Here is a 13,988-nt window from a genome sequence, read left to right on the forward strand (position 1 = left end):
GACCGCAAGGAACTACAAAAGGTCGTGAACGTAGCCCATCACGCAAACCAGTCTCCCATCCATTGACTCTGTCTACACTTCCACTGCCTCGGCAAAGCAGCCAGCATAATTAAGGACCCCACGCACCCCGGACATTCTCTCTTCCACCTTCTTCCGTCAGGAAAAAGATACAAAAGTCTGAGGTCACGTACCAACCGACTCAAGAACAGCTTCTTCCCTGCTGCTGTCAGACTGTTGAATGGACCTACCTTGCATTAAGTTGATCTTTCTCTACACCCTAGCTATGACTGTGACACTACATTCTGCACCGTCTCATTTCCTTCTCTATGAACGGTATGTTTTGTCTATATAGCGTGCAAGAAACAATACTTTTCACTGTATGTTAATACATGTGACAACAATAAATCAAATCACAACAGACTCCTGTTTGAAAGCCAATATATCTAATAATTCACAACTTTAAAGGTTTCTTTTCTGATGACTTCACTACAGCAGAGACTAAACAATAATCAAATCATAAGAATTTATTCTGCTCTGCACTCTCAGGTAATTATCAAATATCCTGTCATACTGTTTAAAGATGAGCAGGCGTGTTCTCCCCAGTGCCCTGGACAATACTTACCCTGAACTAATATCACTAAAACAGATGATCTGCTCATTATCACATTGCTGTTTGTGGATGATTACTGTGCCCAAATTGATCACCTTTCTACAGCAAAGCAGTCAGCACCTCAAAAGTATTTAATTCACTGTAAACCCCCTGGGACATCCTGAGGTTCTAAAAGGCGTTATATAAATGGAAATCCTTTCCTTTTTTTCAATATCGTTTGGACAGGCTGATGGGGACAGCTAGTCTGAGTTCTAATACCTTTGCTTATATTTGAGTTAAATGCTGTGCCGGTGCAATAGGTAAAAAGGCAAAGTCGCCATAGTCCCAGATGAGCATAGGCCCACTGGTGGTGAGTTAACCCGTAACCACTACATCTCGGGCGAGGGACAAGGTTAAGAATGTGCGGCCTGCGTGAATAATCTCAGGAATTGAACCTGTGCTGTTGGCATTGCTCTGCATCACTGACCAGCTGTCCAGCCAACTGAGCTAAACTGACCCCCCCCATAGGCTCCAGGTGGATGGGTTTCATGCAATCAGTAGTGACACCAAAGGAACCTTGATGGATTCATTATGGTTGATGGCTGGAAGAACTAAGTCTTAACCAAGTCATAGAGTTCTGCAGCACAAAAAGAGGCCCTTCAGCCCATCTTCTGCACCTGCCATCAAGCATTCCAATTCTATTTTCCAGCATTTGGTCCGTAGCCTTGTATGCTACAGCATTTCAAATGCCCATCTAAATGCTTCCTAAATGTTGTGAGGGGCATTATAGGAAGGATGTGGAAGCATTGGAAAGGGTTCAGAGGAGATTTACCAGGATGTTGCCTGGTCTGGTGGGAAGGTCTTATGAGGAAAGGCTGAGGGACTTGAGGTTGTTTTTGTTAGAGAGAAGAAGGTCAAGAGGTGACTTAATAGAGGCATACAAGATGATCAGAGGATTAGATAGGGTGGATCATGAGAGCCTTTTTCCTCGGATGGTGATAGCTAGCACGAGGCGACATAGCTTTAAATTGAGGGGTGATAGATATAGGACAGATGTCAGAAGTAGGTTCTTCACTCAGAGAGTGGTAAAGGCATGGAATGTCCTGCCTGCAGCAGTAGTGGACTCGTCAACATTAAGGGCATTTAAATGGTCATTGGATAAACATATGGATGATATTGGAATAGTGTAGGTTAGATGGGCTTTAGATTGGTTTCACAGGTCGGTGCAACATCGAGGGCCGAAGGGCCTGTACTGCGCTGTAATGTTCTATGTTCTATGTTCCCGTCTCCACCACCCTTTCAGGCAGTGAGTTCCAGATTCCCATCACCCTCTTCCTAACTGCCACCCTAGTGAATCTGGTAAATTTATTTTGTGTTTGCTGTTGATTATGCAAGACCCAGCTTGGGTCTGACACAATTGAAAGTAACTAAATGTAACAAAGTTAAAAACTGTTCTCCCCGCCCCCACCGACATGGGAAAGCTCAGATTGGTGCCAGCGATAGTATTGTCCTGTCTTATACCATGGAAAACAAAGGACCATGAAGTGACACCATGTCAGTAGAATATGGGTGATAATAATACATCACTGAGATCAGTGAATAAGCTCCATTCAAACACAACCAAACCACCCAGGTGTGTCTACCTCCACTGTCCCTCTCACAGACAATTTCAATATCCAATCCAACATCCATAAAACAAACAGCTGGTTCCATTATCAAATGTGTCTAGTCCTTTTTATCATACACTGGAAACAAAGTGCTGACAGTGATTAGCTGAAGGGTCATTGTGTGGTACAAAATGTTACCCTAATTGTTTGTTAATTGGGGTCAGAGGACAATAGTTCACAGAGGCATCAGCAGGCGACAGTGTACAGACTGTTGCCCCCTGACACGAGGAGCTTAGACTGGTGCCAGCAATAGTACTGTCCTGTCTTACACAGGTAGAAAACATTTTCCTTTTGAACTTCTGACTCCTCTATGGGATAGTTGGGGGCAGGATAGGGGATGAATAGCAATGAACCTGTCTATCATAAAAAGCCAAAGCAACTGTGCAACACCTTTACAGAGCATCATTGAATTTCACTAAAATATTCCCAAACAATGTCACTCTTTATGAGTTGGATTTGGATTAATTGTCTACCGTCGCCAGTTTTTAAACTAGCAGCATTATTTGCTGATGTGCAACATGACAGTTCCAGTCAATACCAACTTGCATTTATATAGCACCTTTACTGTGTCAAAAACATTAATGCTCCACAAGAGCACTATGAGGCAAAGTTTGACACTGGGCTACTTAAGGAAACATTAGGACATGATCAGAAATTTGGTCAAAGAGGTGCTTTTTAAGATGTGGAGATGCCAGCGTTGGATTTTGCAAAATTCTACTAACTGTCCTGGCTTGAGACAATTCACACTTCTTTAACCTGTGATTAAACCTCTCTCCACTTACATTGTCTGTACCTGTAAAGACTCGCATTCCAACCATTATCTTACAATTGAGTCCTTGTCTATATAAGCTGTGTTTGTGAACCCACCTTTCCACTCACCTGATGAAGGAGCAGCGTTCCGAAAGCTCGTGATACCGAACAAACCTGTTGGACTTTAACCTGGAGACTTCTTACTGTACTTTTTAAGGAGAGAGGTAGAGAGGTGGAGGAATTTAGAGAGGGAATTCCTCATAGGGCCCCTGCAGCTGAAGGCGTACCTGCAGAGTGCTGAAAATTGGGGATACACAGGAAGGACACAATTGGAAGTGTATCTTGGAGGATTGTCCATGATTCACATCAGTGAACATGATCATGCCTCATGTACAACACCAATGCAATGAAAATGAATGTGCTGCTCTGACCAGTTCCCGGGGGGATTCCTTTCTGATAGCAGTAATGAAAAGTGAAGGTAAGACAACTGAGGAAGAGAAATAAAACAACAAAAATGCTGGAAATGTGAAGCATTCTGATAAACATCTGAAAATATTAAAAAGGTTAATGTTTCAAGAAAGTATGATGAGGAATTCATACCTGAAAAATTAATCCATCTTTATTAATTTGGAGACACTGACGGTCATATTGTGTATTTTCAACATTTCCTGCTCTTTTTCTTATATTCACTGCTCTCTTTGGCTCCAACTGAAAGGCAATTTACAGCGCATCCCTGCTAACAGAGAGGTACCCAGCATCATAGAGTTTTACAGCACAGAAAGAGGCTCTTCGGCCCATCATGTCTGCATCGGCCATCAAACACCCATCTATTCTAATCCCATTTTCCAGTACTTGGTCCATAGCTTTGTATGCTATGGTGTTTAAAGTGCTCATCTCCATGTTTCTTAAATGTTGTGAGGGTTCCTGCATCTATTACCCTTTCAAGGCAGTGAGTTCCAGATTCCAACCACCCTCTGGGTAAAAACATTTTTCGTCAAATCCCCTCTAAATCTCCTGCCCATTACCATAAATCCATGCCCCTTGGTTATTGACTCCTCTACTAAGGGAAAATGTTTAGTCCTAGCCACCCTATCTATGTCCTTCATAATTTTGTATACCTCAATCAGGTCTCCCTCAGCCTTCTCTGCTCTAAGGAGAACAACCCCAGCCTAACCAGCCTCTCTTATTGCTGAAACGCTCCAGCCCAGGCAACATCCTGGTGAATCTCCTCTGCACCCTTTCTAGCGCAATCATATCCCTCTTATAGCAACCAGAACTGCACACAGTACTCTAGTTGTGGCCTAAGAAGCTTTTTTTACAACTGCATCATAACCTCCCTGAGGCCAAGTTTGACACCGACATACTTAAGGAAACATTAGGACATGATCAAAAATTTGGTCAAAGAGGTACTTTTTAAGGAGAGAGGTGGAAGGATTTAGAGAGGGAATTCCTCATAGGGCCCATGCAGCTGAAGGCATGCCTGCAGAAAGCTGAAAATATTTTATACCTTGGTTAATAAAGGCAAGTATTCCACATGTCTTTTTAACCACCTTATCTACCTGTCCTACTGCCTTCAGGGATCTTTGGACATGCACCCCAGGATTCCTCCAATCCTACTATTCATCGAGTATTCCCTTGCCTTGTTAGTCCTCCGAAAGCGCATCAGCTCACACTTTTCAGGGTTAAATTCCATTTCCCTTGTTCTGCCCATCTCACCAGCCCATCTATACTGCCCTGCAATCTTAGGCTTTCCTTCTCACTTTTTACACACCACCAATTTTTGTGCCATCTGCAGACTTACTGATCAGACCTCCCACATTCCTGTTTAGATCATTAATGTATGCTACAAGCAGCAAGGGACCCAACATCGCTCCCTGCGGCACACCACTGGACACAAGCTTCCAGTCAAACAACCTCTGCCTGCTGTCACTAAGCCAATTTTGGATCCAATTTGCCAAATTGCCCTGGATCCCATGGGCCCTTACCTTTTTGATCAGTCTCCCATGCAGAACCTTGTCAAAAGCCTTACTGAAGTCCATGTAGACGACATCAACGGCATTGCCCTCATCTACATACCTAGTCACATCCTGGAAAAATTAATCAAACTTGTTAGACACGATTGCCCCTTGACAAAGCCACCCTTGATTAATCCTTGCCTCTCCAAGTGGAGATTAATTCTTGTCCTTCAAAATATTTTCCAATAATTTTCCTACCACTGATGTTAGACTCAATGGCCCGTAATTACCTAGCTTTTCCCTACTTCCCTTCTTGAATAATGGTACCACGTTAGCTGTCCTCGAGCATCTCACCTATGGCCAGAGAGGATTTGAAACATAACGTCAGAGCCCTTGCAATCTCCTCCCTTGCCTCACACAGCATTCTAGGATACATCTCATCTGGGCCTGGGGACTTATCCACCTTTGAGCCTGCTAAAACTGCTAACACATCCTCCATCTCAATGCTAATCTATTCAATTATATCACAGTCCTCCTCCCTGCTTTCTATACCGACATTGTCCTTCTCCATTGTGAACACAGATGAAAAATAGTCATTTATTTCCTAAACTATGTCTTTCAGCTTCACACACAGGTTGCCACTTTGGCCCTGTTCTTTCCCTGGTTACCTTCCTGCCCTTAATATACTTATAAAGCACCTTGGGATTTTCCTTCATTTTGACTGCCAGTGTTTTTTCATGCCCCTTCTTCACTCTCCTGCTTTCTTTTTTAGGTACCATTCCCTGCATTTTCTATACTCCTCGAAGGCATCCACAGTTTTCCGCCACAAGCCTTCCTTTTTTCCTTACCCAGTCCTGTATTTCCCTTGGTATTCAGGTTCAGCAATGCCTCCATTTTATAATTCTCCTCCTTGCTTTTAAATCCCTTCCTTTCTTAGAAATGTTCTTGAGCTCTACAACTTCTGCGACATCGCAATTCCTCCAATTCTAGCCACTTGCAAATTACTAATTTTAATTGCACCACCATTGGTGTCCATATCTTCAACTGTTGGGACCCTAAGCACTTGAATTCCTCCCCTAAATCTCCCTGTCTTTCTAACTCCCTCTGTTCCTGGAGGAACAGTTGAGGAACATAAAACGTCCATTTTTGACCACGCTTTTGGTCATCTGCCCTAATATCACCTTTTTTTGGGCTCAGTATTAAAGTTCATTGAATCATAGATTCCTACAGTACAGAAGGAGGCCATTTGGCCTATTGAGCCTACACCAACAAAAATCCCACCCTGTCCTTGTAACCCCACATATTTACCCTGCAAATCCCCCAAAACTAGGGTCAATTTAGCACGGCCAATCGACCTAACCCGCACATCTTTGGACTGTGGGAGGAAACCGGAGCACCCAGAGAAAACCCACGCAGACACGGAGAGAATGTGCAAACTCCACACTGACAGTGACCCAAGCTGGGAATTGAACTCAAGTCCCTGAAGCTGTGAGGCAGCAGTGCTAACCACTGTGCCACCATGCCACGCAACCACTATGCCATTTGATATCGCTCCTGTAAAACACCTTGAGTCATTTTGCCACGGTGATGGTCCAGTATAAATGCAGGTTGTAGTTTCTGATGAAAGGTCATTGACTTGAAACGTTAACTCTGTTTCTCTCTGCACAGGTGCTGCCTGACCTGCTGAGTATTTCCAACATTTTCTGTTTTTATTTTTACCTCTCCACTATAACCTTAATTTCTTTATTACCAAAAAAATCTATCAATCTCTATCTTAAATATAATGAATGGCTGAGCACTTTACAGCCCTGTGGAGTAGAGAATTCCAAAGTTCCATTACCCTTTGAGTGAAGAAATTTCTCATCTCGGTCCTAAAAAGCCAACCCCTTATTCAGACCCCTAGTTCTACACTCATAGAATCATAGAATCTACAGTGCAGAAGGAGGCAATTTGGCCCATCGAGCCTGCACCGACAATAATCACACTCAGGCCCTGTCCTATCCCCATAACCATACATATTTACCCTCCGAATCCCCCTGACATTAAGGGGCAATTTATCATGGCCAATCAACCCAACCCCGCACATCCTTGGATGGTGGGAGGAAACCGGAGCACTCCCCATGGGAAACATTTGCCTAGAATCTATCCAATCGAGCTTCTTAAGAATTTCATCAGTTTCAGTGAAATCACTCCTAATTTTTCTAAATCTGAGGGAACACAGGCCCAGTCTACTAAATCTTTGCTCAGAGGGTAATCACCTCATCCTAGGAATCAGTTTGATGAACAAATGGCAGCACGGTGTCACAATGGTTAGCACTACTGCCTCACAGCGCTTGGGACCCAGGTTTGATTCAAGCCTTGGGTGACTAAGCCTGTGTGGCATTTGCACGTTCTCCCCTTGTCTGTGTGGGTTTCCTCCGGGTGTTCGGGTTTCCTCCCACAGTCCAAAGGTGGATTGGCCATGCTACTTGCCCATTAGCGTCCAAAGATGTGTCGTTTGAGTGGATTAGCCATGGTAAATGTGCAGGGTTATGAGGATAGGGCGGAAGGGAGGGCCTGAGCAAGATGACCTTTCAGAGTGGTGCAAACTCGATGGGCTGAATAGCCTGCTTCTGCACTATAGGGATTCTATAGTTCTATGGTTTGACCTTTGTTGCATTCCCTTCAAGGCATGTAGTATTACAATAAATCATAGCAAATCTATCCAAATTATACTTTTAATAAATATGCTGGATTAGAAATTATGGCTCAGTAATGACAGAAATAAAACTCCAACCATCTTTATGACTAGTTCCTCTCCTGCCAAAAAAAAATTAAGATTAAATAATGCCCTCCAGCATTAACACCATCTTTTGGTTCCATTGAGAGTGTTTTCTATCATCGTAAAATAGCACCCCAACTGATCAGAAATAGGAAAATAATTTCTCAATTAAATTAACACCACAATGGAGTGTATTTTAATTTTGAATAAGATTGTTGTTAAAAGGAGAAATATAGCCAAACGTATTGGTATAGACATAGATAAATTGAGAGTTTACTAAACACTGTGATTATTGTGCTACTGTGATAGTCTTGGTGTCAAATGCAAAATGAGACCAGCCAGCATTGAATAATACCAGGGAATGTTCTTCATCAAGATTTTACATGTAATTATTTATTTCTCTCCAGAGATTAAATCTGGAAGCACCACTGCCGTTGGGAATTGAACATGCGCTATTGGAAAAACATTTCTGACTTAGAAATAGCTTTTATTATCCTTTCATTATCTTAACCCTTAATGTACTGAAAGTCATACACTAGCATTTGTGAAATATTTAACAGACTCTTCAATCAGCAGTCAGTCTTATGAAAGATTTTTGTCTACATGCATGTCTAGATATGTAAAACTTCCACTTGTCCTGTTCCACTGTCATAAAAACAAGATCTGCATTCACGTAGCACTTTTCACCAACACCAGAAATCTCAAAGTACTTTATGGCCAATTGAAGTGTAGTAATGTTGGAAACACAGCAGCCAATTTGCACACAACAAACTCCCAGCTGTCCCTTGATTCGAGGATGACATCTAATCAGGGTCACAGGTTTCTACCATGCGTCTTCATGAGACTGAACAGGCTGATTCTCGATCCACAGACGGGACAGGACATCCCATGAGGTAGTGGGATCCGGACAGTAGAATTTGCTTCCTTTTCTTTGCTTCTGTAATGAATTTAATCAGGCAATTGATGTGGGCCTGTTAGAATATGAACTTCCTGATTAAGGGCCAAATTGATGGGTCAATCAGGGAGCCTCTTACTTTGTACTTAACCAGGTCTGTCAGTTCCTCTGGGACTCCTAGTGTAGACTGCTAACTGAAAGCATTCTGTATGCTGTTGTCAGACTTGTAAATAAAAGGATTTTGGTGAAGGGACTTCTGCCTCTGAGGACTTTTTACACCGCCTTTACTCATTATTAGAACCATAGAATCCCTACAATGCAGAAAGAGGTTATTCAGCCCATCAAGTCTACACTGATTCTCCAAAGAGCATCCTCCCTCTGCCCTGTCCCCAGAGCCCCAAGTGTTTGCCATGTCTAATCCACCTAACTTACACATCCCTGGGCAATAAGGGGCAATTTAGCATGACCAAGCCACCTAACTTGCACATCTTTGGACCTTAAGGCATTGAGACTCAAAGTGTGATACAGCTTGATGGGTTGTTGTCATTCCGAACCAATGGTAGCTAGCTCTTCCTCGTCATTAAGGTCAATGCCTCCACACTTGAAGGAGAGCTTCAAAGTATCTTCAAAGTACTTTCTTTGTTATCCCCAGAATGTTGGCCATTTGAGAGTTGAGCGATCAGTTCCTCGTGGGCAGACAGATTTTGGTCATGTGTATAGTGTCCAGTCCATCGAAACTGATTTTGCTGGAGTTTGGTCGCAAGAAGGTGTGATGTCACAAGGGGCTGGGTGCTGGAGGGATGCTATTTCCAACACTCGACCCTCCATTTTCTAGATCATACCCACCCCTCATTCAACATGGCCGATGAGTCCAGCCAGGCCTAACTAGATGGCCACGGGAAGTCTGTCACATGACAGACTGATGAGGGATCAGTGCGAGCATGGATCAGCTGTGCAGTCTTACCAGACTGTATCAGCAGAGTGCTGAGTCCTGCTAAAAGAGGAAGCCTTGGGGTGAAAGCTAGGAAGGTGTCAGACTCCTGTGTGGGTTACTAGCTGTGTACAAATTCACTTTGTGGACAACAAACCTAATTTGGAATTTGACTAAGGACTGGATGAGAACTATCTCGGTAACTAGAACCTTTTCTGTTTTCATGACTATGAACTTGGCTATGTGCCTTCACATGGGTTCATTAATCAATTGTTTATTACTTGGACTTCTGGGTATCTATGTTGTATCTTGGAACCCCGGCTGTATTGTAGCCCAACCCCTTGCAAATTCACAAAGGATACTAGCATCTGTTTGACTGTTCTCCCATTAGACCTGGTGGATGTATTGCTGATGGAATTTTTTCAAAGTTCTTATTTAGTCACTGATACACAGTCCAGGTTTCACTATATTACAGAAGCAGGATGGGGACAACTTCTCTGTACATTCAAACTTTTGTTGTCTTGCGGAGAGGCTGCCAGTTTGTAGAAGTCCCACAACAGCAATGTGATGATGACCAGATAATCTGTCTTTGCGATATTGATTGAGGGATAGGCCAGGATACCAGGATCCTCAGAAGAGCACCCGGAGATCTTTTACATCAATCCAAGTAAGATGCTGAGGCAGTTTAACATCTTATCCAAATGAGGTCATCTCTGACCTTGGTTTTAACACTCATGCCCTGGAGTGGGACTGGAACTCGGAACATTTTCAATTCAGAGTCCAGACTGAGCTACAGATGACACGACATGAAAAGCAGGACTGCGACTTGTCACATTGTTCTGTTCCTAGTCTGCCTACCTGGGGATGGGGGATGAGTTTTGAAGGTGTTCCCCTGCAGTGTAACTGGGCTCTGTGACTGTACAAAAATCTTCAAAAATAAACTAATTTCCATACAGCAGTAGCTCTTCATGGGAAATCTTTCCTTTTAGGATCCCCTTTTTTAACACCAGGCACCAAGGATATATAAGCCTCCCTTGCTGCCGGGCTGATAATAGAGGAGTTACATTGGGTGATGCACTTGACCCAAAATTGGCCCGGAATTCTGATGGGCTGAACTGCCTATTCCCAGATTACCACACAGATTGTTATATTTTAATGACAGAAGCGCAAAGAAATTAAGGGCCACTGTACTTTTAATATCAATTGACTGCACATCACATTACAAATCCATTGTAGATAACAATATTAGTCACTTTAGTCACCACACTACCAGAAGGATGTGCAGGCTTTGGAGAGAGTGCAGAAATTGTTTACCTGGATGTTGCCTGGTATGGAGGGTATTAGCTATGAGGAGAGATTGAATAAACTGGGATTGTTCTCCCTGGAAAGACAGAGGCTGAGGGGCGACCTGATAGAAGTTTATAAAATGATGAGGGGTATGGATAAGGTGAACAGTTGGAAGCTTTTTCCCAGGGCAGAAATGACAATTACAAGGGGGCACAAGTTTAAGATAAGGGGGGAAAGGTTCAGTGGAAGTGTGCAGGGGAAGGTTTTTACACAGAGGGTGGTGGGGGCCTGGAACTCATTGCCAAGTGAAGTGGTTGAGGCAGTTACGTTAGCCACATTTAAGACTTATCTTGATAGGCATTTGAACAAACGGGAAATAGAGGGATATAAGCGGTTGGTTTAGATAGGTAAACGTGATTGGTGCAGGCTTGGAGGGCCGAAGGGCCTGTTCCTATTCTGTACTGTTCTTTGTTCTTTAATCTGTAAACCTATGTGTGATTATACCTATAGCAGAGAGTTTGGTAGTGTAACACTGAACAATATTCAACCAGTAAAGGATATGGGGTAAACCTTTTAGAACTAAGATGAGGAGACATTTCTTCTGCCAGAGAGTGGTGAACCTGTGAAATTCGCTACCATAGAAAGCAGTTGAGGCCAAAACATTGTGGTTGTCAAGAAGGAGTTAGATAAAGCTCTTGGGGTGAAGGAGATCAAAAGATGTGGGGGTAAGGCGGATCTGACTATTGAGTTGGATGATTAGCCGTGATCATAAGGAATGGTGGTGCAGGCTTGAAGGGCCAAATGGCCAACTCCTACTCCTAGTTTCTACATTTCACTGCTTGATGCAATGTTGGCGTGGAATTCAGCTCTGCAGTGACCAAAATTCATAGAATCATAGAATCCCTACAGTGCAGATGGAGACCATTCAACCCATTGAGTCTGCACCGGCCACAATCCCATCCAGGCCCTATTCCCATAACCCCACAGATTTACTCTGCTAATCCCCTGGCACTAGGGTCAATTTAACATGGCCAGTCAACTTAACCTGCAGATCTTTGACGTGTGGGAGGAAACCGGAGCACCCGGAGGAAACCCACACAGACATGGGGAGAACTTGCAGCCTCCACGCAGACAGTGACCCAAGGCCGGAATTGAACTCAGGTCCCTGGCGCTGTGAGGCAGCAGTGCTAACCACTGTGCTGCCTTTGTCTGTTGTTGCTGATATTTGAACAAATATTTCAAAGTATTATATGGCTTTTTATCTTCTATACTTCGATTTTTAAAAAAAAGCTGTAATAAATGAATGTGAATTGGAATTTCAAATATGATATTGAACCGAGCATGCAACTTAGCTCTGGAGGCAGGAAGTTCTGGAACGCTCCAGCTCACCATCATCTGGACAATCACCCCCTCATTCACCGCTGGTTCTAAGCTCTTGTGCCCAGTTACAGACTGTGGGTGTAATCGAATTAGAATTTTGACATCTTGATGATGATCCTTTTATTTTCTTTCATGGGATGTGGGTGTCACTGCCTATGACAGCATTTTTTTAGCCAGCAACACCCACGTCCCACCAAAGAATTAAAAAAAAGAACAGGGTCATCATCAAGATGTTCTCTTGGCCAATAGTCTCTGTTCAAGGCTTTGGGCCAAGTGCTGGCAAGTGGGATTAGGTGGGCAGGTCAGGGCATTTCATGCGTCGGTGCAGACTCGATGGGCCGATTCTGTGATGTTAAAATTCTAACTCGATTACACTGGATACTGGGCACAGGAGTTTAGAATTGTCCAGATGGCGGTGAACTGGACCGCTCCATAACTCTCTGTCTCCAAGTTGACATGTTTTAAATCTCTGGTCCGAAGATATATTTGTTTTCCAAAAGCAAAGCAATCTGTTTACTGGGAGCATGAAAGAGTCACTTTAGGAATGAGGATAAGAGCTGCGTCTGGTCCACCCCCCAGCCGTAGATCAGATGCAGGGATTAATTCTAATGGTACTCAGCGCCTGAAGAAACCAGGTTTATCTGTTGCGACTTACCTGTTCTCTGATGCACAATTCTTCAAATGCAGTGCTGAACAAAAGTGGCGCACAATTGTCTACTCTTCGTAACCATTCCCAGACACCATCCTAATTAAACCGTAAATAAGGAATAAACACTGACAGAGCAGCCCGTGATTGAAAAAAGACGCCGAGTCATACTTCATGACAATCAAATGGCAGTACTGCGTTGAGACGTTGCATTCCAAGAAGCTCGATGCGTGTTGTATGGGTAGACCGTCGCTGAAACAAGCTGTTGGAGAGCAAATTAATATCAATATTGTACCTTATCTTCACAGATCACCCAGCTAAAGATTGAAAACAACCCATTTGCCAAGGGATTCAGAGGGGGAGATGACAGTGACCTGCGCGTATCTCGTTTGCAGAGGTACGTTATGCAACAAACCTGCAGGTACCACATTTCATTTACATTGCTGTTGTTGGAAGTCTCTGTGTTTTAGTTTCATTATTTTTCTGAAAGTCGTTTTCATCAAGTTTCTCTCCTTCATCACATCATGTTATTTTCTGGAAAAATGTTGCTTTCCTGGTCTGGGGGATTTTCACAGTCACTTCATTGCAGTGTTAATGTAAGCCTACTTGTGACAAATAAATAAACGTTAAACTTTCTGCTACTCTTCTGGAACCGAGTAGATGCCAGAGAGAGAGAGAGAGGGTGAGAGTCTAGATTTTTACAACCAGAAATACTATTTTTAGGCGTTCAGTGCTTATTTTCAGTTAGAAAATTGAATGGGAAACAAAGGAATTTTCAAAGGGTGCAATTGATCAAATCTGCGAATCGGCCAAAAAGTGACAGAATTCAATATATTTCTGTCAGAAATGTGTGTCCATTCATTTGAAGAGCAACTTGGTGTTGTTAAAGATCAGACACATTTGAGGTTCCAGGGTTCACAGGACCTGAAAATCCGGTTTCTTCAACTCTTCTTATTTCATCCCTTTTCCTTCTTCCAGATGCCAAATCTAATCTTGCCCATTTATCGGTTGTAACAGTGATAGAATTCTAGACTTCACTGCTGGGATACTCAGCAAATCTGGCAGCCTGTGTGGAGAGAGAAACAGAGTTCACGTTTCAAATTCCAATGTGACTCTTCAGAATAATA

At 43.1% G+C, this 13,988-nt stretch overlaps 1 protein-coding gene across 1 annotated transcript in view; it reads left to right on the plus strand.

Annotated features, from left to right (window-relative positions):
• Window positions 1-13,988, plus strand: part of tbx4 (T-box transcription factor 4) — a 116,445-nt gene that overhangs the window by 86,534 nt on the left and 15,923 nt on the right. Inside the window, exon 6 of the mRNA XM_078225906.1 lies at window positions 13,170-13,258. Coding sequence (XP_078082032.1) covers window positions 13,170-13,258 — 89 coding nt within the window. The remainder of the gene's footprint in view (window positions 1-13,169; window positions 13,259-13,988) is intronic.

This window comes from Mustelus asterias, chromosome 12 (assembly GCF_964213995.1).
Source record: "Mustelus asterias chromosome 12, sMusAst1.hap1.1, whole genome shotgun sequence".
Taxonomy (NCBI): domain Eukaryota; kingdom Metazoa; phylum Chordata; class Chondrichthyes; order Carcharhiniformes; family Triakidae; genus Mustelus; species Mustelus asterias.